Source organism: Thalassophryne amazonica, chromosome 3 (assembly GCF_902500255.1).
Source record: "Thalassophryne amazonica chromosome 3, fThaAma1.1, whole genome shotgun sequence".
Taxonomy (NCBI): domain Eukaryota; kingdom Metazoa; phylum Chordata; class Actinopteri; order Batrachoidiformes; family Batrachoididae; genus Thalassophryne; species Thalassophryne amazonica.
The window spans coordinates 125,176,707-125,202,969 of record NC_047105.1 but is presented as its reverse complement, the minus strand read 5'-3'; the positions used below and the strand labels follow the sequence as shown (position 1 = coordinate 125,202,969).

General features: G+C 41.6%; 1 protein-coding gene across 1 annotated transcript in view; it reads right to left on the bottom strand.

Moving 5' to 3' along the window:
- Positions 1 to 680: 680 nt before the first annotated feature.
- Positions 681 to 26,263, bottom strand: part of LOC117507546 (integrin alpha-5-like) — a 215,658-nt gene continuing 190,075 nt past the window's right edge. Inside the window, exons 27-30 of the mRNA XM_034167411.1 lie at positions 18,315 to 18,428; positions 8,202 to 8,303; positions 7,974 to 8,096; positions 681 to 1,301 (exon numbers count right to left, since the gene is read on the bottom strand). Of these exons, the coding sequence (XP_034023302.1) occupies positions 1,218 to 1,301; positions 7,974 to 8,096; positions 8,202 to 8,303; positions 18,315 to 18,428 (423 nt within the window). The 3' untranslated portion in view covers positions 681 to 1,217. The remainder of the gene's footprint in view (positions 1,302 to 7,973; positions 8,097 to 8,201; positions 8,304 to 18,314; positions 18,429 to 26,263) is intronic.

The window sequence follows — 26,263 nt, the reverse complement described above, 5'->3', positions numbered from 1 at the left end:
CCTGACTGCTTGATAGAAAGCCCTTTTTGTGATTTTTGTGAGTGATAACAGACTTTTTCTCCAACGAGAGGTGGAGGTAGCTTCCCTGCCGTGCAGATTGCTGGGTGCAGACGCACCCACGTTTAATTGTGTTTTTGTTCCTCGCCAGCAGTACCAGGTCCGACACGCGGAGGCAGTGGCCACCTGGGAGTTCGGGACTTGGCGGCTCCAGTATTCCCGGGGTCTGGTGGCGGAGGAAATCGTGTGGTTCCGGTTCTGCTTTGGACAGGCGTCTCCTATCTTCGAGCCTGCCCACACAACACCTTGTAATTTGACCTCTGATCTATTGTGTAATCTGTTGTGTTTGTTGTGCACGTTCGCAACAGTAAAGTGTTGTTATTTGACCTATTCCATTGTCCGTTCATTTGCGCCCCCTGTTGTGGGTCCGTGTACTTACACTTTCCCAACAGCAGGAAGGCGAGACAGCGGTGGCTCACAGCAGCTGACCTGCACGGAAAATGATGCCAGTCACACCGTGGATTGTTTTCTTCTGAATGAAACAAATAATCAAAGTCATGCGATGTACAATCCACCAATCAGGTGACAAGGATCTATTTAGGTGTCATATAATCTGTAATATGGAGCCGCCACGTGTCTGAGCAAAGCTAAACTGCCTGTGTGTGTCTCATGTCAGCAGTTTAAAGGTCACATTTTTCGTGAGTACACAAAATCAGGCTTTATTTTAAGCCACACCACCAACAGGTCACAACAAATACATCACAGACACAACAACATCCACAAAATACCTCCCAATGTGGGAGAGGAAAAATTCAAGTGATGCTCTGCAGTTTGTGGGAATTTACCTGCACACACACACACACACACACACACACACACACACACACAAATAAGAAAATACTGTCTTAAATAAAGTGGATATAGATCATAGAAAAGCAGGGCTTCCAACACATATGGAACATTGGGATCACAAACGTGGCTTAAAATTCACGTTCAGGTGATAATGTGTTTCCTTGAAGATATAAAACAGTGACAGTCTGATCAAGAGACCAGAGAAGTTGTTCTTTGTTGGTTTAGTGCAGATCCAGATATTTGCTATGTATTCCAGTGGAGCAGCATCCGTAACGGTCCCTTCACTGAGGGGCCACCTGCTCTTTTCATCTGGGAATGTGGTCAAAATTCCAGTTCTTTCGAACAGATACAGAGACGCATCCTTGGATCTAGGCTTCAGAGGACGCCTGATGCTTGAGCTCAGCCTTCTCCATGGTCGTGCTGTAGGGATCAGACCTTTTAAAGAAGCCCATCTGGAGGAAAACAGACACCGAGATCAAATCAGACTCACTTGAACATGAAGACTAGACTTGAAAGTAGCAGATATGAGGTGCCTTCAATAAGTTTTGAGACTTTTTTCTTACAGGCAGTTATAATCATCCCACACTCTTGTAATTTTGATGTCATTACCATATGTCTAAGAAGATAATCTACCAATTTTTGTTATTCCAGGTTGAAAGAGACGGCTGTATGTGGATGTTAAGCGGACCCTACTAAATCACGTAGTCACAGCTGACTTTTTTGCAAAATGCAGTCGGGACGGGAGGACACTTTGGAAGAGCGATACGCTATAAACTTTTGTGTTAAGCTCAGAAAGAACTCTACACAGACTTATGAACTGCTTCAGACTGCTTATGGATTAAATTGCATGGGCAGAGCATCTGTGTTTCGTTGGCACAAAAAGCTTAAGGGTGGCAGAGAGTCTGTGAGAGACGATGAGAGGTGTGGGAGAGGGAGGGAAGTCAGAACACCGGAGCTGGTGGGGAAAATTTTAACTTTTATGGATGAGGACCGTCAAATGTCAATAGAGACAGTGGGCCTCATTTATCAACATTGCGTAAAAACAGGCGCAAATCTGAGCGCATAATTGGTCTTATGCCAAGACACGTGATTTATGAAACATTCCTATCTGACCGATCCCAGCGTACGAATGATCGGCTCTTGATAAATGCGGCGGCTGAATTTAATCGTCATTAGCATGTTATGCCCTTAAATATTCATGGTTCGGAGGCCTCCCCACTGAGAAACAACATGGAGAGAAGAAGCACTGGGAAGAAGAAAAACTTTTCGGAGATGAAAATCGGCATCCTAACATCGGAGGGGGAGAAAAACAAACTTGTACTTTTTGGCAGTCTGAAAAGTGGAGTCAAAGGCGCTCATAAAAATGCCGTGTGTTGTGTGGGCCGCTGAAGAGGAGGTACTGCTGACCCACCACCACCAGTCGGCGCCCTGCTTGGAGTGCGGGCTTCAAGCATGAGAGGACGCCGAGACAGAGAGTGACAGCTGTCACTCATTTACACCAGCTGTCACCAATCACCAGCGTCCCTACAAAAGCCGGATTATTACTCCACCTCCTCGCCGAGAAATCAGCTACCGTCTAAGGTAACCTTCTCTGCTGAATTATCGTTGTATCTAACATTGTTCTGTGTGCAGCCGTGTTCCTGCGGGTTCTGTCTGAAGCTGGATTGGCGGATAGTGGGAGGGCGACGTTCTTCGCCTCTCACTCCATCCAGGGACGAGACTAACAGGAGCTGCACGGGTGAAATTGTTTCTGGAGGTGGAGGTTTTCCCTCCTTGAAGATCTGTAGGTGAAGGAGTACTGGGTGTGTGGATACACACTCACCATTGACTGTTTTTCATCTTCTGCCAGCAGTACCAGGGTCTGCAACAGAAGACGGTGACCACCTGGGGACTCAGGACTTGGCGGCTCCGGTGTTCTTCAGGCCGTTGGTGGTGGAAGCTGTGTGGGTCCCGGCTCTTTGATCGCCAGAGGTCTCCTATCTTCGAGCCTGCCCGCACGTCACCACCTTGTGTTTAATTGGCATTGTATCTTTGTCTGTATCCAGTTGTGCGTTTCACAACATTAAATTGTTACTCTTTGTCTTATCCATTGTCCGTTCATTTGCGCCCCCTGTTGTGGGTCCGTGTTACGACACCTTCCTAACAGCCGTGTGGAAGAGTGTAATGGAGGCGGTCAACAGCGTTGCCGCAGAGGAACGGACTCTGGCTGAGGTTTGAATAATTCTTTGACTTAACCTATACCTAATGATTTTGAATCAATCTTTTATGCATCCACAGTTAAAAGCTGCTAATTGATTAAGAATTCTTTGCATTTAGGTCAAGAAAAAGTGGTCCAATTTAAAGCTGGCCACCAAAAAACCTGTTGCGGCACTTAAGTGCAGCATTAGGCATTTTAATGTGCAATGATTAGTTGTCATGTTTAGGCTATTTAGCATATGTATTTTTTATTTTACAAAGGAAGCAGTATCATTACAAATGTGGGCTTTTTTTTATTATTATTATTAATTTTGTTTAATCCATTTTAAGAATCCGTTTTGACCTGTTCTGAATATGTGGCTGCTTATGCTTGGATGACAGCTGAGGTTTGTTTCATAATTATTTTCAGACTCAGATTTTGTAGTGCTGCGCCGCAAATCCACAGACTCAAGATTTGCATACACGAGCTCAGACCAGACGTGAGCTCTGTCGAGAGATTCGTCTTAGCCTCAGCTCACGTCCAAATTGATAAATACCAAAGTCTGCGTAAAAATGGTCGAACGCACGTTTTCTGCCGTACGTTTGTTTGATAAATGAGGCCCAATAAGTGTAGAGTTTGAAGTCAGTGTGGGAACTGTGCACACGATTATTCATGATGAACTGAACATGCGGAAGATTTGTGCGAAGTTCAGGACAACGCACCAGTCCACAACTCCATCCGTTTTTCCAACTGTTTGACCGAGATGGGCATCAAGACAGTTCCTCACCCTCCCTACAGTCCAGACCTTATTCCCTGTGACTTTTGGTTGTTCCCCAAGCTCAAGGAAAACCTTAGAGGCAGTCGTTTTGAAACCATTGAGGAGATGAAAGAGGCTGTGACAAGGGTCGTGGACACATTCACACCAGAGGACTTTCAGGGGGCCTTCCAGAAGTTGTTGGAACAATACAACAAGTGCATTGCATCTGGAGGGGAGTACTTTGAAGGGGACTAGAGTTTCGTGCTTGTCTGAGGAAAAAGGTGTCCCTACGAAAAAAGTCTCAAAACCTATTGAAGGCACCTCGTATATGGACTGGATGTTATGTCTGTCTTTGTGGTCTGGATCAGATGTGGATTGTGTAATTCTTTAAACAATTCCACAGCAGTGGAAGATGAGAACATCTGTCACATTTTTACATCCGCCAAGGATGTAATAAAATCATTGGCGTCTGTCTGTCTGTTTGTTAGCAGGATTACATTAAAACTACTGCACGGATTTTGACAGAGGTTTCACCACATATTAGCCCATGGAAGATGCCACTGAATTTTGGAGGTAACTTGAATCCAGATTCTGAATCAAGATTTCACTTTATGGAGTCTTTGAAGGATTACGACAAAACCTTTGCACAGATTTTGACAAAATTTTCATGACAGATAGAGATTAGGCCATGGAACACTCCACTGAATTGTGGAGGTGATCCAGATCCGGATCTGGATTGATGGATGTCAGAAATCTCTGATTGCTCTTGTTCTTACTCTTTCTGAAATAAAGGAAATTAAATCTCTTTTTGGATCATGTGGTAGGTCTACAGTCTGTTGTTAAGGTTCTGGAACAAGACCAGCTCATTTGTTTTTACTACACATGGAAGACATTTTTTTGGTTTTCCATCAAAAGATGAATGAATTCAAGGATGTTTATAATATCTACTTTTATTTATTGCTGCTTATATCTGCATCGTATAAACAACATATACTGAAAAAAGTGAAGTTTAACTGAAAAAAAGCTCAACTTTCTTCAGCTTTTGTTAATAAATGTTGCTCACTTGAATCAGTCATTTTCTATTTCAATATTGTGCCCGGTCTAAAAGTAATGATATAGTTCCTCTGACAGCACTGTCTCATATTCACCTTATAAATGGGAGAAAAACCACCATCCTACAGATGGAAAACAAGTGCTGGTTCCATCTGAGCCACATTCTCACTGTCAAAATCAAGAAGTTTGAGTTTTTTAATGACACTAGAAGTGGTTTCCACTTGTTGTCTATTTCAGGTCCTGTTTGCGGTCAGTATTTATATTCTGTTAACAGACTTGAACATAATTAACGGAACAGTCTTCGAGTAACTCTGTGACAAAATCCAAAAGATAACATCAATCGTATTAGGCCAAAAGAAAAAAGATATTTTAAACAAATTTTTATAGACCGTTAAATGTTTTATTATAATTTTATTTAACCTGTGCACTCCTAATTTTGACAAACTCACAGCAAAAAACAAAAACAAAACAAACTCATGTGTGATCTCTGGCTCCCCCTGGAGGGCGTTTTCTCCCACAGATCATGAATCAGGGATCTCTCTATGTTGGAGGATCACCGACAGTCCCTCGATACAACTTAACGTCATGACCCGGATCAATAATGCACATCAGCCCCTTTTAAGTGTGGCAACAAGCTATAGAGAAAGGCGTCAAAATACTATGTATAAAAGTACTTCTAGAGTACAAACCTGGACTCTAATGTGCATGTGGCTGCTGATAGTAGAGAAGCTTGAATCTTCGACTGGACTGGGTTGCTTGCCGCGAGGACGTTTCGCTTCAAATCGCAGAAGCTTCCTCAGCTAAAATTCTTGCTCTGGTAGTCTGACTTCTGTCTTGACTCTTGTAGAGAAGAATAAACCAGAAGCCAACAAAAGCTGGAGTTTTTAACCTAACCAGACCCCTCCTACCGAGAGGCCGACTGCTATAGGCTAGTGACTAAACAATAGCTCTAATTAGCACCTATTGTGTTCTAGTTAGCACTCTCCTAATGATGGGGTGGAAGCCTCCCCTGATGGCTCCCTTGACAACTCTCCTGATGATGTGAATGACTCATTACCATGAACAAAAGACTGAAACTGCTTTGACCTGAGTACCCCATTGTAAACAGGGGACAAAGCGTGTCTGAGACCCGCCCCCCGGTTAAGGCTGGGTTTCAACTGTTTTACAAAGAATGCTTCCTTGACACCTCTCTCAAACCATTTCTTCTCTCTGGCTAAGATTTTAAATTCCTTGTCCTCAAACGTATGGTTAGTGTCTTTAAGGTGGAGATGAACTGCAGACTGAGGTCCACTGGCGACCTCTCTGCGGTGCTGGTATAGCCTCTTGTTTAAAGGTTGCTTAGTCTCACCTATGTAGTGTTCATTACAGTTTTCCTGACATCTGAGCTGCTGAGCTGCAGCATTTTCTTCTCTCTGCATGTTTGACATAAAGCTCAGTCACTGTTTTTGTGTCCATTCAGTGTGTATTTAAGACCACACAGGTGCACATCTGCAGCACACACACTTAGATTAGACTTTAAAATGACTTTTCTGTTCATCAGCTATTTTTATATGAAAGCCAGAAGTCAGTTTTTAATATGCAGAGAAATACACATGGGATATTGTTCGTTACTGCTCAGCGCTAACATGGGTATAAAAGTTTGATCATTTTACTGCAGTACTGAGAACTCTTAGTGAGGTCATGAAAGCAAGTGTGTAATTTGACCAGTTTCTGGCAGTAATTTTCTTAAAATGACTGTATTATTACAATATTTGTCGCCTGCAGTGTTGTATAAAGTACCAGAAAAGCACACTTAAGTAAAAGTACAGATACCCATTAAAAAAATGACTTTGGTAGAAGTTCAAGTCACCAATTGAAATGCTACTCAAGTAAAAGTCTTAAAGTTCTAGTATTTGTTGTACTTAAGTATGACAAGTAATGTACAACTAAATGTACTCAAGTACTGAAAGTAAAAGTACAAGTAAATGTTAATAATCAAAAACGGACAGATTTTTTTTTAATATTACAAAGTTTATCTAGGCTTGTAAATGATTGGTAGTATTAGTCAAAATACTGAAAATTGTGCACATCACACAAAAACACTTCAGAAACAAGGTTTCAAAACCTAAACAAGAGTAGGCTACTCACTAAGTGTTCACAGGAAACAGTTATTTATTTCTATATGTATTTATTTATTTTCATTGTTACATGGTTTTATCTTTTCTGTTGTGTTTTGTTTCATTAGGTTCTTTTTGTCTCTTTCTCCAAAATTGTATTGTAACATTTTTAGTCTATTATTATTGACTGTTATTGTCTATTATGTAGACTATTATTGTTGTTGCTATTATTAATATATGAATAAAAATAAATTAAAAAAATTACAATTTGACTCTTTTACGACAATGAACGCTGAGCCATTAATTATACAGAAAACAAATCAACACAAATGTGCTGATTTGAACAGCTTAATGCTAACTTTAACATTGAAAACGCCATAGACATGCTAATGCGTTAGCATCGGTCCCATTTTTAAGTTATAAAATATATCTAGCAACTGTTTCAGAAGACCATAACAGGTCAGTTTAACATAAAAATCTTAAATATTACTCACAGACATATGGTCTTCAGGGTTTTAGCGGGGGGAAATTAGGATAAAGCAAAATTAAGCAATGAATCCAGGAATCGTAGTTCGAAGCACTGCTTTGATCTGTGAATCACTGCTTCGATTGGTTCGAGGTTCAAAGCAAAGTCGCGCTGCAGAAAAGTTGATTACAGACCCGCTGCAGGTCTGTAATCAATGTAGAGAAATGATCATTTTCCTGACAAACACCCCCAAGTGCACAACTGCAAAAAAGCCTATCAGACATACCTCATGACAAATCGGCCTGACTTCATTGCAGTCACTATTTGTCTCTGGGTGAAAGCATGACTTTTCGTGTGTGTGTGTGTGTGTGTGTTTTATAACGAGTAACGGCATGGCCCATAGAAAATGTATCAGAGTAGAAGTATGCAATTAACGTCGGAAATATAATGAAGTAAAAGTGAAAATAAGCTGAATTAAAAAAAACTCAAGTAAAGTACAAAGTCTCCCAAAACGTACTCAAGTACAGTAGTGAAGTGTTTTTACTTCGTTACTATACAACACTGGACGCCTGTTACCTTGTACAGCAAATATATGAGCAGGCCGAGTAGCAGCAGGCCAGCGAGGACGGCCAGGATGATGATCCACACCGGGACTGAGAACAGACCGTCGGCTTTGTTCCACATCACCGCCGTCACCACCTGGACAACAGGAAAATACCTTCAAATGAGCCTTTTAGTGTCGTTTTCATATCATCACCCAAAAGTCTACAAAGTTCAGTGAAGCAAATAATCCAAGGAGCTGACCTTTTTGGATCCGGAGGCCTTGAGTTTAGGAGGAACAGAGTAAGGCATCAGGTCCACTCTGTAGTGAAGAGAGCACTCCAGGACGTACTGCTGATGGGCCCTCTGTGGCACAGCGCACAACAACAAACACGCCAGTCAGGGCCTCACTCACACTCACTTTGAAAGGGTGTCAGTGAACACAAACATTCAGTGATTCGCCCAACTGCTGAATCCAACACAGGACCAGCAGGTGGCAGGATGGAGAACAAAACCGCTTTGTTGATTATTCTGCACTTTTAAAATAATTTACGTTCTCTAATGTCTCATTCATGGTCTTCAAAATTACAACACCTGCAAATCAATTTCCTAAATTATACTTTAAAATAAATAATTTTAGGTGGAGCAATTGAACGTTGAGAAGAACTTTGTATTTAGGCAAAAGATGTGATTCATCTTTTGCCTAAACACAAAGCTGTGGTCAAAAAAATTAAAACAGTTAATAAGCAGGTACAGGTGTGGTCCGAGGAAAGCAAAGAGCAACTCAGAGACTGTTTTGATGAAACAAACTGGAACATTTTCTTTGAATCCTGTCTGGATGGAGATGAACTCACTGACACCATCACATCTTACATTAAGTTCTGTGAGGATAACGTGTCAGAGACTAAAACTGTGAAAATATTCCCAAATAACAAACCCTGGGTGTCCAAACAATTGAAAATCTGTCTTAATGAAAAGAAGGCTGCCTTCTGCTCTGGTAATGTGCATTTAATGCAGGAAAAAAGGAGACAGCTGAGAGGGAATATATTTAAGGCAAAAATTGAGTACAAGAATAAAGTAGAAAGTAAATTTTTCAGTGGCAATATAAAACAAGCCTGGGAAGGTTTAAATACACTGATGGGCAAAACCAGTAAGAAATGTGATGCTCCTACAACCATCAATCAGTGTTTTGTTGATGAGTTAAACCGTTTTTTCTGTAGATTTGATAAAGTGGATGATAAACAGGAATGTGATGAGATCTGTAAAAATCTTCCTGCAGGAGCTCCCACAGCTATCACTGAGGATGACGTGGCTAAAAGTCTTTCTAAACTGAAGCCAAACAAGGCCACTGGCCCAGATGGCCTGAAAGCCCATCTACTCAAAGACTGTGCGCCTCAATTAAAAGGAGTCCTCTCCAGATTGTTTAATTCCCTCCTTGTCACAGGAGTGCCCAAATCTTGGAAATTCTCCATAATAAAGCCTATAGCAAAAAAACCAGGGGCAAGCAAACCTGAAGATTTTCAGCCCATTGCCATAACCTCCATATTATGTAAAACTATGGAGAGAGTGTTAGTTGACGTCCTGACCACCACAGTGGTCAGTGAACTAGACCCTCTGCAGTTTGCCTATAAGAGGGACAGAGGAACTGATGATGCCATACTGATCTTGCTGGACATGATCTCAAAGCAGGTTTCACTTGCTAAAGCATATGCTCAGGTTTTGTTCGTAGACTTCAGTGCAGCTTTTAACTCTATGAAATTACACATTCTTCTGAAAAGTCTGGCTGATTTAAATGTTGAAAAGGGCCTGATGCTCTGGATCAGAGACTTTCTGTCTTGTCGCCCTCAAAGGGTTTGTGCTAACAACATTGCGTCAGGAGAGCTCATCATAAGCACTGGCTGCCCACAGGGTAGCGTTCTTTCACCTTTACTATTCTCTCTTTTTACAAATGAATTTGCAGTTAATGACACAAACTTTAAACTGATTAAATACGCGGATGACCTGGCCCTAATCGGCCTGCTACAGAAATCTGACTGCTCTGGTGAAGCCTCCTATCTCGTTCACACGCCTCTCCTGTGGAACCAGCTCCCAATTCAGATCAGGGAGACAGACACCCTCTCTACTTTTAAGATTAGGCTTAAAACATTCCTTTTTGCTAAAGCTTATAGTTAGGGCTGGATCAGGTGACCCTGAACCATCCCTTAGTTATGCTGCTATAGACTTAGACTGCTGGGGGGTTCCCATGATGCACTGAGTGTTTCTTTCTCTTTTTGCTCTGTATGCACCACTCTGCATTTAATCATTAGTAATTGATCTCTGCTCCCCTCCACAGCATGTCTTTTTCCTGACTCTCTCCTCTCAGTCCCAACCAGTCCCAGGAGAAGACTGCCCCTCCCTGAGCCTGGTTCTGCTGGAGGTTTCTTCCTGTTAAAAGGGAGTTTTTCCTTCCCACTGTTGCCAAGTGCTTGCTCACAGGGGGTCGTTTTGACCGTTGGGGTTTTTCCGTAATTATTGTATGGCCTTGCCTTACAATATAAGGCGCCTTGGGGCAACTGTTTGTTGTGATTTGGTGCTATATAAATAAAATTGAAAACTGAATTTAATTGAAATTGAAGCTTGGTGTCTCGACAGCCAGCTAGAAATCAATGTGTCTAAGACAAAGGAGCTTGTTTTTTACACAAAGCAAGAACTAACAGTGCAGCCAGTTTCACTCGATGGCCAGCTTGTTGAAACGGTGGAAACTTTTAAATATCTTTGTACAGTTCTCGCCAGTCACTTGAGCTTCTCTGAAAACACAGATTTTATCTTTAAGAAATGTTCACAGCAACTCAGTCTTCTTAGTCTTGTTATGTGTCGGACGCAGCTCGGAGAACCGACCAGCATTTGAAGGACCCAGTATGAAATAAGCAGAGCACGGTACAAAGGCTAACTGAATTTAATACATAACAGTGATACAAAAAACAACAAAAGAAAGTGCGGTCTGGCGTGGTGCGCTCCCAGCAGCGCTAACGGTCCGGAGCCAGAAGCTGTTCGGACCCAAGGACCCCGCCGACACCCCCCAGGTGGCCGCAACAAACCGAGTCTGTGAAAGAAGGAACCAATATGTGAGTCCACACTCTACACACAGAGAGAACACTTAAAGGTGTACATAAACAGCAAACACTTCCTGGCTTGATAACTAATCAGCTTCCCAACCTGCAGGCATGGAACATCCAGTTCACAAAACTCCACTGCAGTGGAAGCCGATACATGACTAACATACAGCTCAATATAAAAAGGTGTGAGGGACACCACATTTACTGACTGTATAAATGTTAGTCACAAAATCTAACGTACCTCAGGAAGTGTGCTGACGAGCGTGAGACCTCACCCCCTCCTCTTTCACAGACCGTGCATCAAACCCTGGACATTCTCTGCATCCACTGATGATGAGATGGCTCCCGAGACGACGATCTCACCCGTCTGGTCACAAGGTCGAGTCTCTGGCAAATACACACTGTATACTCCAGTCTTAAATGCCACCATGTTCCAATCCATATAGATGCACCTCAGCTGTGAGTCCTGACGAGCCGCAGGTGATCAGGGTGAGGTCCTGATAACCTCAGCAACACAGCCACTCAGTCCCAAATGCAAGCCACCTGGAAGGAGAAACAAAGGACAGAAACAAAAAGGCAGCCAGGCCCCCCCAGCCATATAACAGTACCCCACCCTCACGGGAAGCCTCCCGGCGACCACACAAACCTGGCCCAGGAGAAACACCCCCCCTCCAGGGACCATGGCTGGAAACCGCATCTGCATTCGTCTTCCAACAGAATGGTTGATGTCCTCTCCTCTGGCTGCATCCTTGCCTTTGTTTCAGTCAGTCCCTTAGCACAGGTGTGGCCAGGAGTTCCTAAACCTGTGCAGTCAGCCTTTATCCAACCATGTTCGGTCTTTAGTCATAAAACAAAAAAGACAAACACAAACAACCAAAACATCCCCCCTCCCCAGGGGACCGTCCCATCAAACCCCGGGAAGAGGAGAAAAGAAAAACCCCAAACTTAAGCTTACAAATAAAAGTGCTAAAACACCCCCCCAAATGACATGTAGGGACCAACACCCCCCAGAGGACTTCCCGCCAGCTCCAGGAGTAATAACCACAGCCGAGGTCCCTCTGGGATCCAACGTCACCCACGGGGACTCCCAGCGCCTCCCAGAGGACCACTCGTCAACCCCAGGAGACGCCTCCCCTCATGACCAATGGACCCAGCCTCGGCCGACTATGGCTAGATGGACCCACAGCCCTTTCCCCCCCCAGAGGACACCACAGTCAAACCCTGAGGGCGGAAACTGGGGGGAAAAAACAAAAGGAGAAACCCCCCCCCCCCCAGGTGCAGAGGTTACCTGGGAAACGCCCAGCATAACCAAACTGCACCACTCCAGCAACGCCGACACTACGGCTCACCCAGCTGGAGTCAGAGGAGAAGAGAGGGAACCAAAAGAACCCCCCCCCCCCAGGTGCAGAGGTTACCCGGGAAACGCCCAGCATAACCAACCTGCACCACTCCAGCAACGCTGACTCTACGGCTCACCCGGTTGGAGTCAGAGGAGAAGAGAGGGCACAACAAAAAACAAAACAAAAAAAGAGAAAAAAAAACAACCCAATTACCCCCCCATGACCCCCCAGGGGACCGTCCCATCAAACCCTGGGAGGTGAAACTGAAAGAAATAAAAAGAAAGACTAACAGACTAACATACAGTTGCGTGGGTCCTTTTTTTTTTTTTTTTTTTTTTTCTTTTCTTAAACAGAACTGCAGGGACACGACCCCAGACACTAAATAGTGAAAAACAAAAAATAAAATCCCACACAAAAACCAACTCAAAAAACACCCACACAAAATGAACTAACACAAAACAAATAAGTGATTTATACCGTCAAGCTCCAACAAATGGAACACACCTGTTCCAACTTAAGAGCTTGACGGTAATGTGACTCAGTCACCAACAGAGGGAGCCAGAGTGCTAAAAATAAAAAAACCCCTTTGGTGACAGAGAAAACAAACGAGCTGCTTTTCTGTGCGCAGCTGTGAGCAACACACAACCAAAAATGTGATTCAACTAAATAACACCGGAGCTGACACAACAGATGCAGTAGCTATCATTACCCGGGGAAACGGGGCTACGAATGTAACACAGGAAGCTCAGCGACCCGTGCCACAGAGCTCCGCCGTGCGCGTTCACCCATTACAGACTCACTCTTGCAGCTCCCGTTTAAACCTCTTATCCGGTCGGAGCGTGACGCGAAGCCGTCGCCAGTCACACTCCACCACGACCCTCGGATAAGGCACAACACAGGAACACGGCTGCAAGAGAGCACAAATCAGTATTCAGCGATGGGTCTCAAACACGCACCATCCGGGCGGAGAGCACCCGCAACTGATCCGGATAACTACTGAACGTCTGCTGCCGCCTTCCCGGCGCGTTACCGTCTCTGCTACCGCTGGGTCCGTGATGTTTGGCCAGAGACTACTGTTATGTGTCGGACGCAGCTCGGAGAACCGACCAGCGTTTGAAGGACCCAGTATGAAATAAGCAGAGCACGGTACAAAGGCTAACTGAATTTAATACATAACAGTGATACAAAAACAACAAAAGAAAGTGCGGTCTGGCGTGGTGCGCTCCCAGCAGCGCTAACGGTCCGGAGCCAGAAGCTGTTCGGACCCAAGGACCCCGCCGACACCCCCCAGGTGGCCGCAACAAACCGAGTCTGTGAAAGAAGGAACCATTATGTGAGTCCACACTCTACACACAGAGAGAACACTTAAAGGTGTACAAACAGCAAACACTTCCTGGCTTGATTACTAATCAGCTTCCTCTGCAGTGGAGTTTTGTGAACTGGATGTTCCATGCCTGCAGGGTGGGAAGCTGATTAGTAATTAAGCCAGGAAGTGTTTGCTGTTTGTGCACCTTTGAGCGTTCTCTCTGTGTGTTGAGTGTGGACTCGCATAATGATTCCTTCTTTCACAGACTCGGTTTGTCGCGGCCACCTGGGGGGTGTCGGCGGGGTCCTTGGGTCCGAATTGGTTCTGGCTCCGGACCGTTAGCGCTGCTGAGAGCGCACCGCAATCCACCACGCCAGACCGCGCACTTTTATATTTTTTCACATCACTGTTATGTTTATTAAACTGTTATCCTTTGTACCGTGCTCTGCTTATTTTATACTGGGTCCTTCAAACGCTGGTCGGTTCTCCGAGCTGCGTCCGACACATAACACTTATTCTACTTCTTCCTTTACTTCTATGTATTTTATGTATCTTATCTTTGTTTTATTTGTGTGTTTGTATGACTGTTTGTATTTTAGTGTTGTCTTTTTTGTGCTGGTGAGCCAAAGACAAATTTCCACATCGGTGGACAATAACGAATTATTCTATTCATGCACACAAATTAAAAGGCTGAAATCATCTTCATTTTCTTTCAGAGCCTCTCTGCTCCGATTCAGTTCAGTGATGGTGTTATGTTGTGTGACACCCCTTAAATGACAAGATACTAAATTAAAATGTAGGAAACAGTATTAAATCAAAGTATGGATCAGTGTGCTGGTCAGGACCCCCCCCCCCCCCCCACCCCTCAGGTCCACAGCTGCTGCATGCTGGCTGTGCAACATCTGTTCACAGGGCAGGAGGTGCTTCTGGTATTCAAGACTGTGCATTTTTTCAGTTGGAAATGTGAAGTTAGAAGAGATTTTATGTGATGTATTGATGTAAAAAGAAATAAAAGAGAGATGTAAAAGAGATGTAAAAAGATGTAAATGTAAATAAAAGAGATGTAAAAAGAAATAAAAATCACACAGTAAATGTGTGAGAGAACAACAAGGAATGAACTAATAGATCAAAGGTCATGACCTCATCCTGTTATTGTATTTCCTGCAGAATAAGTTGTGTGTTTTTTTACTGCTTTGGGAGGTCCTGCAGCTTGTGTATTTAAAAAATACCTTCTATGGCCACAAGATGGCAAAGTTTACACAAAAAACAAGCTGCTCCTGTATACTGAGTGAGGTAAAATCAGGCACATGCATAGATTTCTACTGAATCACTAGATGGGGGACCGGGTGATCCGCTCATTCGCTGGCTGTTGCCAGCACAGGCATAAATAGAAATCAATGGACATGATAAATGTTTTTAAGAGAGTTTCGCCATGAATCTGCATTTTCCATGCTCTTACTGTGCTGTTACATTTATTCAAACTCAGTCCCACATTTGTACAGCCAAAGGTTTTTTCAAAACAAATGCAAAAAACAAACAGAGGATCAGACTATTTATATAACAGAGTGAAATTAATTTGTTCGTTCCAGTCCAGATGTTATGAATATACAGAAAATAATACCATCAGTTTGTCAAACACATTATGTCTGCCACAACACGAGATACTTGTCTGATCCTTAATTAATTTCATTATGAAGTTAAAGATGAGAAATAATCAGGGATGAAAGTAAGAGCTTCGCACGCTCACATCATATCAAAGATATTAATATTAAAGACTGCTCTTAACACACCCGAGGTGCCGCTTTTACAAAGCGCTTCTCCATGAAAATATCATATAAAATAAATAAAACGATCCAGCCACACTAACCAGTAAAAGTAAGATTATTCAATAATTCCTTGATCAAGTTGCAATAAATCTGAAAACACTACACTGGAATATGGAGTATATCATAGAGAAATTAATCTCATTTGTGTATATTATAATATGTATATGTCTCGGACATGAACGAGTGAAGCTCTTCAGCATCTCACCATGTCATTTAGGTCCTTCAAACTTTTTTTGAGTAAATGTTTCAGGGGAGCATTAGCACGGCCAAAACCCTGGCCTCCACTCTAGCTCCACCCGTGCCAGGAAGTGTTCAACATTTGACATTTCTTGTTTCACTGTGGACTCAAAATTTGGCACTTCCTGTTTGGGACTCCCTGTGCCGTGAGCAAGCTTCATGCCACTGCGCAGCGATTCGCTCATATTAGTAGAATATACAATGTCAAAGCGACTGTCATGTGACCCACCAAACTGAGAGAAAAACCATTTCCATTCTATGAAGTTGCTCTTACAGAATATCTCAGGATGGAAAACCTGATGTGAAAAAAAAAACCCAGAGGCTAATTAAAAAGGGATAATTTGAGACTTATGAAAGTGAGTCTTCTAAATGAATTGCTAAACGAATGGTGAGATATTTATCACGACTAAGCATTCAGGCAGTAAAACTGAAGTCACTACAGAATGCAGATCGACACAAAAAATAATTTTGTAACCTTTATTCAGCAATTTTAGTCATTTCCCCACATCATTAATATGACATATAATACATACTTATGAAAGCTCACTCCACAATTTATTATTATTTATTTATTTAACCTTTATTTAACTAACTGACAATCCTTTGTTAGCTTTTTGCAAAATCATAGCACTGCACAAATAGCATTTTCAGATCACTTTAACTCAAGTTTAAGTCAGCACATCATAGATTTCTATTTAATCTAATGCCTGACAAAGCAGAATAACGCTAAGGGGAGGTGATGGTCTAGTGGTTAAGTGTTGGGCTTGAGACCAGAGGATCCTCAGTTCAAATCCCAGCCTGACTGGAAAATCACTAAGGTCCTTAATCCCCTAGTTGCTCTCGGTGTGTAGTGGGTACCTACTTTACAATAATGTGAGGCATTATTGTAAAGCGCTCTGAGCGTCTGATGCAGATGGAAAAGTGCTATATAAATGCAGTCCATTTACCAAGGTATATATATATATATATATATATATATATATATATATATATATATATATATATATATATATATATATATATATATATATATATATATATATATATATAGTAGCCATATAATAAATGAGTTATTAACCTTGCTTGCTCGGTCTGTATGGGAAAATATCAGACCTCTGTGTTTTTCGCATGGACTTTGCTAACGCTCAATCCGGACTTACACCTCGGTCTGATATTTTCCCGTACAGACTTCACGCTCAGTTAATAATCCTTTAATATTACCCAGATCAGTACTTGTTTTGACCGTGTGAGACACCAATCAGACATCTTTTGAGAGTCTTGTGTCTAACTTAGGAGAAGAAGAAGCAGTTAAGCTAAAATACCTGTGACCTTATTATTTAAAAAAAAAAATATTTTGCAAAATAGTTTTCAAGCATTTGTGTAAGATAATCTGTTCCTGTCCAAACTCAGCACTTCACTCAAGTTTTGCGCCTGTTGCAATAACATGAATTAGCACATTAGCTTTTGATGGCTAAAACAGTGTTTGCATTATTAATAAATAATAATAAAAGTTTTCAAGCGTTTAATTACACTGTGCGTTGACCTCACATGCAACTGTCTGTGCCTGGTACAATAACATTAATTAGCTGGTTAGCTTGGCGGTGTTTCATATAAATGTATAATGCACTGTTTAAATTAAAATATGGTAGCATCACATTTCACAAATAAATGCAACTTATACTCTATGGTGACTGTGTAGTCTGGAAAATACAGTAATTTGTTTAAATAAATTATTATTTTGAGAGCACAAATTATGGCAGTTTGTATCCCCAACGTCCTGGTAAAGAACTATTTTAAATAATGACAGACAGATACTAGAGAGACTTTATAACACCTACATTTCAACATAAGTGGGGATACACCTTTAAGATTTTAAGTTTGGCAAACTTTATAACACCTACATTTCAACATAAGTGGGTATACGATTTTAAGTTTGGCAAACTTTAATCTTTTTCAATCTGTTAAACTTGTGTTTTGACCCGTTTTACTCTTTGCACATGGATCCACCACAGCTGTAAAACCACATTCTGCAAAACATCTTTTGCTTTTGCTCAGACAGCTTTTTCTATGAACTCTGTAACTCTGTTTTCTGTAACTCCCTTCATGATGACCTGAGATTTGCTGCAAACTTCACCAAATCCTTAATTAAAAACAATCCTGTACTCACGTGGTTCTCTTTGTAACCACGTTAAAACTGCTTTATTGTATTTGTTTTATTGTCCTGTTATTCCATGTCTTATTGTTTTTTTTAAATCACACTCAGTTTATCTCCATATTAATTTGTTTTATTGGATCTTCTACTCATTTTATTCTTTTATACATTTCTTTTTATTTCACTGCTTTAATCTCTCATTTTCACAAAAGCCCTTCTAAGGACGGGTGTTATTAATTAACACCAGCTATGAACACTGTGACCTGTGTGCATGAGATGGTTCTCGGTCTGTCTGCGTATGTTGCATCTGTCCCCATCAAATAAACCATAACTACATGAATAAATCATATAAAAACGCTGTCTGCCCTCACGGTGGGTTTCTTTCTGACAGATGTCATCCATAGCAGTGGTGCAGTCTCACCTCCATGAAGGTCTCAGCCCAGAGTCTGGAGCGTACGGTCAGGATAACACTGGACCCTCTCTCCAGCACTCCCACAATGCACTGCAGCTGCCAGCACTCCACTGTAGAGCAAGACTACAAATGTACAGAGACATTTAGTCACTTTTTCAGCTCATTCAGGATAGGCACAGAATGTCACACCTTGTGTTTCAGCAGGAACAATTTATAGGCCATAAGCTGAACCAATTAAAAAAGTGGCTAGAAAATGTCTGGGCACTACTTTCTAAGTGCATTTTTGTATCGATTATACCCTTATGGACTTTGGCTTAAAAGTTCTCCACAATTCAGTTTTTGTCACAAGCCATAAATCAATATAAGTATAAATTAAGAAAACGAAAATTGTATAGTGCTAGTTTGATGTGTTTTATTGATCAACATTCACTTTAGCAACACAAAATCACTCACAATTTAGCATTTATATATGTATGATAACAATGTAGACAAGTCTTGATGAATTGTTACAAAGAATTGTGAATTTTGGACCATGAAATCTTGCAAATTTGTGGAAAATTCTTCTTCAACTAATGTATTACAAATAGTGAATTTTGACACACACACACACACACACACACACACACACACACACACACATACATGTAAACATCTCTAATCATCCCCATCACTGTCAGAAACAGCATCTCATGTAGCTGTATACAGTTGAGCTCAAACGTTTAACATACCGTGGCAGAATTTTTGTTTTTCGGCCATTTTTCAGACAATATAAATGATAACACAAAAACTTTTTTTCCGCTCATGGTTAGTGGTTGGGTGAAGCCATTTATTGTCAAACTACCCAAATGAACCTGATCAAATGTTTACATACCCCTGTTCTTAATACTGTGTGTTGCCCCCTTTAGCATCAATGACAGCTTGGAGTCTTTTGTGGTAGTTGTGGACGAGGCTCTCTGATGGTAAAACTTCCACTGAATATGTCTTCAACTTTATTTACATCAGTTATGAAGAAATACAAATGCACAAAACTTAATGACAAACTCTGTGGACATCAGCTGACAAGAAACTCACTTTATTGGATGGAAAAATTATTTCTGTCTGGCAAAAACAGAAACAGAGGAGTTCATTCACTGTGTGACTGGGTCAAATGTAGCCGCACTGCTACACAACACTTCCTATTTCTTGCACAAGAGTCTTTCGCAATAAGAGCACAGTACAAATGGATGACATCATCACAATGTCGACATGGAAAAGGAGAAAAACATCTTTCAAACTTATTTTTGGCTTTTTACAATATGCCATTGGTCACAGAATTAATTAATTTTTAATAAAATTGAATAAAAAAGTACCTATATTTCAGATGGGTGTTTAACCAACTTTCTTCAAAAAAGGAGGTGGGCTAACGCACGACCCTGGACTCTCAGATTTGTGAATATCTGTGAATATCTGTCTATATATATATATGTGTGTGTGTGTATTCTTTTATATATATTTAAATATTCTTTTGAAAAATAAACAAGTACCAGTAAGTCCTATATATTGGCCTCGAAGCCTGTTGTTGCTCAGGTCTGGATTTTATAACGTGAAGTGAACGAGTGTCTGTGACTCCCCCTGTTCAGGACACGAGTACACTGCAGGTTACTTCCCCAGCTGAGGCTGACTGCTGGGTGAACTGAAACAATGTATATTACATGTATTGTCCAAGTACACAGACAGGCAGCGTGAGTGGGATTCAAACCCAAGTCTATATATTGACAGGCCAGCTCCTACAGTTGAAAAATAAAACACAATTTTAATTTATAAAAATAGAAGCGACATAAAAATTAATGTTGTAAACACAGCATTGAAAAGCTTTGAATACTTTTTTGTGAATCCATTCTACTTAAGTCCTGCAGAGTGCTTTTAACCAAAGTTTGTTGGGTCTTTCGTTCCTTGCACCAAACATTACATCTGTAAATTGCTGCACTACTTTGGACTATTTCTAATATTGTCTTTATTATCATCCATCAATTGTGTTAAAATATAAGACAATCACCATCAGTGATGTAAGTCTCTATTAACTGTCATGTTTCATGTGCATGCACCGTAACCTGCTGTGGTACCATTGGGCAGCTTTTCCACTGTGTTGATAAATGGTGAATATCTGTGATTGTGTGATCATACAGAGTTGGGTTATGTGTTGCTGTGCCTTTGCTGTATAATCAATCTGTGTCTGATTTGTTGGTGTAAGCTGGTAAAAAAAACAAATAATTACTTGAGATGTTTGTTGGCGGTTGCATTGATTACTTTGGTGTCCAGGCAGCTGCGGTCTGTGAATCTGATCAAAGGCTGGTTTGCAGGACGGTTAGTCACTGGGTAAGCTTCTTCTGACAGACAACATGTGCGTGCGTGCGTGCACGTGTAGGGGTCAGGAGTGCCCACAGAAAATATTTGCACCAGGGCCCTGCATAACCACGTTACTCCACAGGTCAAACGATACGGGCGCTGGGTGTCAAAACCGTAACTGCATTGTTTGTGCGCTACCACGGACACTTTGCGATGCGCTGTGCGCTGCTTTGCACTGGCTCATCCCTTTAGCCTGATAATATCTTCAAATCAAGCAATCATTCACCGTTCAAACAGTGGAGCATAGACGCATCGTCGACTGAACAATCCCGTTTTATTGATGCAAACTCAACACCAGCAAGACCATAAATCACAACTTAATTAACTTTGTCTCAAACTACGAGGTCTGTGATAAAACTAACGTACCTTTTTATTTTTTTCAAAAACTATATGGATTTGAATCACGTGCGATTACATCAGACAACCTTGAACCCTCGTGCGCATGCGTGAGTTTTTTCATGCCTGTCGGTTACGTCATTCGCCTGTGGGCTGGCTTTGAGTGAGGAGTGGTCCACCCCTCCCGTCGGAATCTCTTTGTCTGAGAACTTCCTGAGAGACAGACGCTTTGCTTGATCAAAATTTTTTCCAAAACTGTGAGGCACATCGAAGTGGACATCATTTGAGAAATTCAGCTGGTTTTCTGTGAAAATTTTAACAGCTGATGAGAGATTATGGACTGTTGCTGTCGCTTTAAGGACTGCCCACGGAGCGGGACGTTGCGACGCGCCCTGAGCCACCGCTGTCTGCCTGTTTCGAGCTGAAAGCTTCCAAATTTAAGCCTCTGTTGACCCAGGACGTTGTGAGAGAACAGAGAACTTTCAGAAGAGGTCGGGATCAGCAGTTTATCCGGACATTCCACTGTTAAAGGAGATTTTATTAATGAAAGACGTGCGGACGGGTCCGCGCGTCGGGATGCAGCCGGCGCGGTGCGGCGGCACAGGAAAAACACCTCCGTGTTGATAACCATTTGTAAAAACCAGGCGGCTTTTGGTGGCTTTCAGCTGAGTGAGTATCTGAGAAATTGTTTAACAGCTGGACATGTTCCAACTTGTCCTTAAGGCTTCCAACAGAGGTGTTTTTCCTGTGGCGGCGATGAATTTCTCGAATGATTTCCACTTTGATGTGCCTCACAGTTTTTGAAAAAATTTTGATCAAGCAAAGCGTCAGTCTCTCAGGAAGTTCTCAGACAAAGAGATTCAGACGGGAGGGGTGGACCACTCCTCACTCAAAGCCAGCCCACAGGCGAATGACATAACCTACAGGCGTGAAAAAACTCTTGCATGCCCACGAGGGTTCAAGGTTGTCTGATGTAATCGCACGTGATTCAAATCCATATGGTTTTTGAAAAAAATAAAAAGGTCCGATACTTTTCTAACAGACCTTGTATTACAGCAGGCAGCAGGAGATGTTGGCCACCGGTCATGACATGGATTCCCACTTCCTGTATTGACTAAAGTAATCTTTTTTTATGTATTGAGGTCAGAGCTGCTACTTTTCTACAACCTGACTGGGTTGTTTTTGTTGAAATGTATGACAGTGCTGTGATAAAGCACTTCAGAACACTGAGTATGAAGTAAAAAAAGCACCATCCACTCCAGTAGATTAAGAGCCGCACACGAATAAAAACAGTCCCGTAAGAAACCCAGTGGTTTTGAACACAAGGACACAAGTACCACAGACTTGATTTAAGAGTCTCTGATGTGGTGATTTTTGGATGAAAACGTCTACAGACTCACGCCAGTTGACTCACACTGAGTCATGGAGAAAATCAAACATCTCCTGAGGTCTTTATGGGATGGCTGTTGTCAGCTGTTTACATTTGCAGAGTTTTCTGCACCGCCACCCCGATTCCACACTTTGTGCTGAGCCGGGATCAACATATCATAGATCTCTGACTTGACTCAACTTTATGCACAGAATTAAAGTTACGATATGATCATGTAACTTAAAGCAAACAAGCATGTTTCCAAATTTCAGGCTATTCTTGAAAAGTTGCTACAAGGTGATTTTGAGGAATAGACACACATGATTATATACCATCAAGAATGAACAAAAAGTTGTAAGAATAGACTGGTGACCAAAGACATTGACAAATTTTGTGTTATTTGAGCTGTCCATAAGGGTACCATTGGGTAGTGACGGGCAGACAAGTCCCCATGAAGCATGTGGCCTGACCCGCAAAACAACACTTTGAAGTAATCATTACCATGACCTTCATGCCCACGATGAGCGTATGTGAATTTCTGACCACAACTGTAGCTTCTCTTTTCACAACCACAGAAGTCTACAGCTGGTTCAGAGATGTCTGGGTGCCGTGACGGCTTCTCTCACTTGTCCACCTCTTGCATAGTCACTCTGTGTTTGAGAACTGCTTACTTCAGACAGATTTACCAAACAGCACCATACTGTTTGTATTTCTTAATGATTAGAGTGAATGAAGTTCAAGACACACACTGTGATTTGGGAATGTTAATGCATTCATTCCAAGAATTGTGTAAAGAAAACCTGTTGTGACAGTGATGATTTACTGTAAATTCACCAAACGGTGCCGATAACCGTTTCCAGCATACATTATATATCTGTATTTTTATTTCACTTCATAAATATTAGTTTTTTTTTTCCTGTTCAATAACTTTAGAATTTAAAAAAATATATATTTTCATAATACAAAATTTGTTTGTTAGCATTTATTTCTAACAAATTTTAAAATGTGTACTTAAAATATAGGGGTGCCGATAATTCTGACCATGACTGTCACTGACTTCGGAGGTGTACTCTATGCTGATACAAGAAGGTGAACCAGAATCTGACAGCTAAAGGTGATTAAACTATGAAAAGTACAAGACATATACTATGCACATGATGTCATCACCCGGAAGCTAGCAGTATAAAATATGCAAAGTGACCGTGCTCGCTAGTCAACTGCGCTGTTGGATCTCACAAGGTGAACGACGAGACAGTCCACATTCTGACAACATGAATCAAACAGTTTTTCACTCAAATAGAAATATATACTCAACAAAAATATAAACGCAACACTTTTGGTTTTGCTCCCATTTTGTATGAGATGAACTCAAAGATCTAAAACTTTTTCCACATACACAATATCACCATTTCCCTCAAATATTGTTCACAAACCAGTCGAAATCTGTGATAGTGAGCACTTCTCCTTCGCTGAGATAATCCATCCCACCTCACAGGTGTGCCATACCAAGATGCTGATTAGACACCATGATTAGTGCACAGGTGTGCCTTAGACTGCCCACAATAAAAGGCCACTCTGAAAGGTGCAGTTTTGTTTTATTGGGGGGGGGGGATACCAGTCAGTATCTGGTGTGACCACCATTTGCCTCATGCAGCGCAACACATCTCCTTCGCATCATCCGTGAAGAGAACACCTCTCCAACGTGCCAAATGCCAGCGAATGTGAGCATTTGCCCACTCAAATCGGTTACGATGACGAACTGGAGTCAGGTTGAGACTCCGATGAGGATGACGAGCATGCAGATGATCTTCCCTGAGACGGTTTCTGACAGTTTGTGCAGAAATTCTTTGGTTATGCAAACCGATTGTTTCAGCAGCTGTCCGAGTGGCTGGTCTCAGACGATCTTGGAGGTGAACATGCTGGATGTGGAGGTCCTGGGCTGGTGTGGTTACACGTGGTCTGCGGTTGTGAGGCTGGTTGGATGTACTGCCAAATTCTCTGAAACGCCTTTGGAGACGGCTTATGGTAGAGAAATGAACTTTCAATACACGAGCAACAGCTCTGGTTGACATTCCTGCTGTCAGCATGCCAATTGCACGCTCCCTCAAATCTTGCGACATCTGTGGCATTGTGCTGTGTGAGAAAACTGCACCTTTCAGAGTGTCCTTTTATTGTGGGCAGTCTAAGGCACACCTGTGCACTAATCATGGTGTCTAATCAGCATCTTGGTATGGCACACCTGTGAGGTGGGATGGATTATCTCAGCAAAGGAGAAGTGCTCACTATCACAGATTTAGACTGGTTTGTGAACAATATTTGAGAGAAATGGTGATATTGTGTATGTGGAAAAAGTTTTAGATCTTTGAGTTCATCTCATACAAAATGGGAGCAAAACCAAAAGTGTTGCGTTTATATTTTTGTTGAGTGAATCAGACAGTTTCAGACTGTCTTAAGCCTGTCTGAGCTGAGGCTGTTTATTTAATGATCATTAAAGCCAAACTAGCGTAAACGCAATGACAGTCATTAAGGAGACCCCGGAGTGTTGAACAACTGAAGTCATACATCAAGTAAGAATGGGAAAGAATTCCACCTACAAAACTTCAACAATTAGTGTCCTCAGTTCCCAAATGCTTATTGAGTGTTGTAAGAAGGAAAGGTGATGTAACGCAGTGGTAAACATACCACTGTCCCAGCTTTTTTGAAACGTGTTGCAGGCATCCATTTCAAAATGAGCAAATATTTGCACAAAAACAATAAAGTTTATCATTTTGAACATTAAATATCTTGTCTTTGTGGTGTATTCAATTGAATATAGGTTGAAGAGGATCTGCAAATCGTATTCTGTTTTTATTTACATTTTACACAACGTCCCAACTTCATTGGAATTGGGGTTATAAAAACACATATCACCTTTACAATGCGGCCCCCGGTGCCTCAGTGCGCACTGGACACTATCAGCCAGGCTGCCCCATGTGAAAATACAGTATCTGTCTGATCATGTGAAAGGCCGGCGAGCCAAGTGTCACATTCACCACGTGATGCTAGTCCACATGACGCGGTGTCCTTCGGCACGCTAGACAGCTGGATACATGGAGCCGGCTGATGTGTTCATGGTATGAGCACATAGCTTCATTCATGTCAGTTCATTACTTCCTTGTAAATGTCCATGGTTCATGAACATGGAAAGGAACAGAAGGAGGATGATTCTTGTACTGTCTGCTCTTTATAGCAGGAATTAAATATTTTAAAAGGCAAAACAAAATCCATTTGTTTCGTCATTTCCAACACAGACTGTCAAGTCATCAGGCATCAATTACACATCATAAGAATAATAATAAGAACTTTATTAATCCAGACAGAAATTGATTTGCCAGAGTGCCGAAACAGTAACGGTAAACTTTTTTTTTACAGTGAGAACAGAATCATTACCTCCGCCAAGGAGGTCATGTTTTCGGTTGTGTTTGTTTGTTTGTCTGTCTGTTTGTCAGCAGGATAACTCAAAACGTTTTGAACAGATTTTGATGAAATTTTGTGGAGTGGTTGGAAATGACAAGAGGAACAAGTGATTAAATTTTAGTGGTGATCCAGATCACGATCCGGATCCAGGAATTTTTTAAAGGATTCTTCACCATTGCGGGATGGGGGAATTTTGACATTCTAGTTTCTAACTCCACAAAAACAAGGCAGAAAGGCTTGAAAAAAATTAGGGTGTAACACAGTTAAATGTTCTATCAAACAACAAAGTTTGGTGATGATCGGATCCGGATTCCGTATCTGGTGATCTAGAATATGCAAAAATATAGGGAAAATATAAAATGTGTCAGTGTGAGGTGACAAATGAAGCTAGAGATGCACAACTAACACCAAA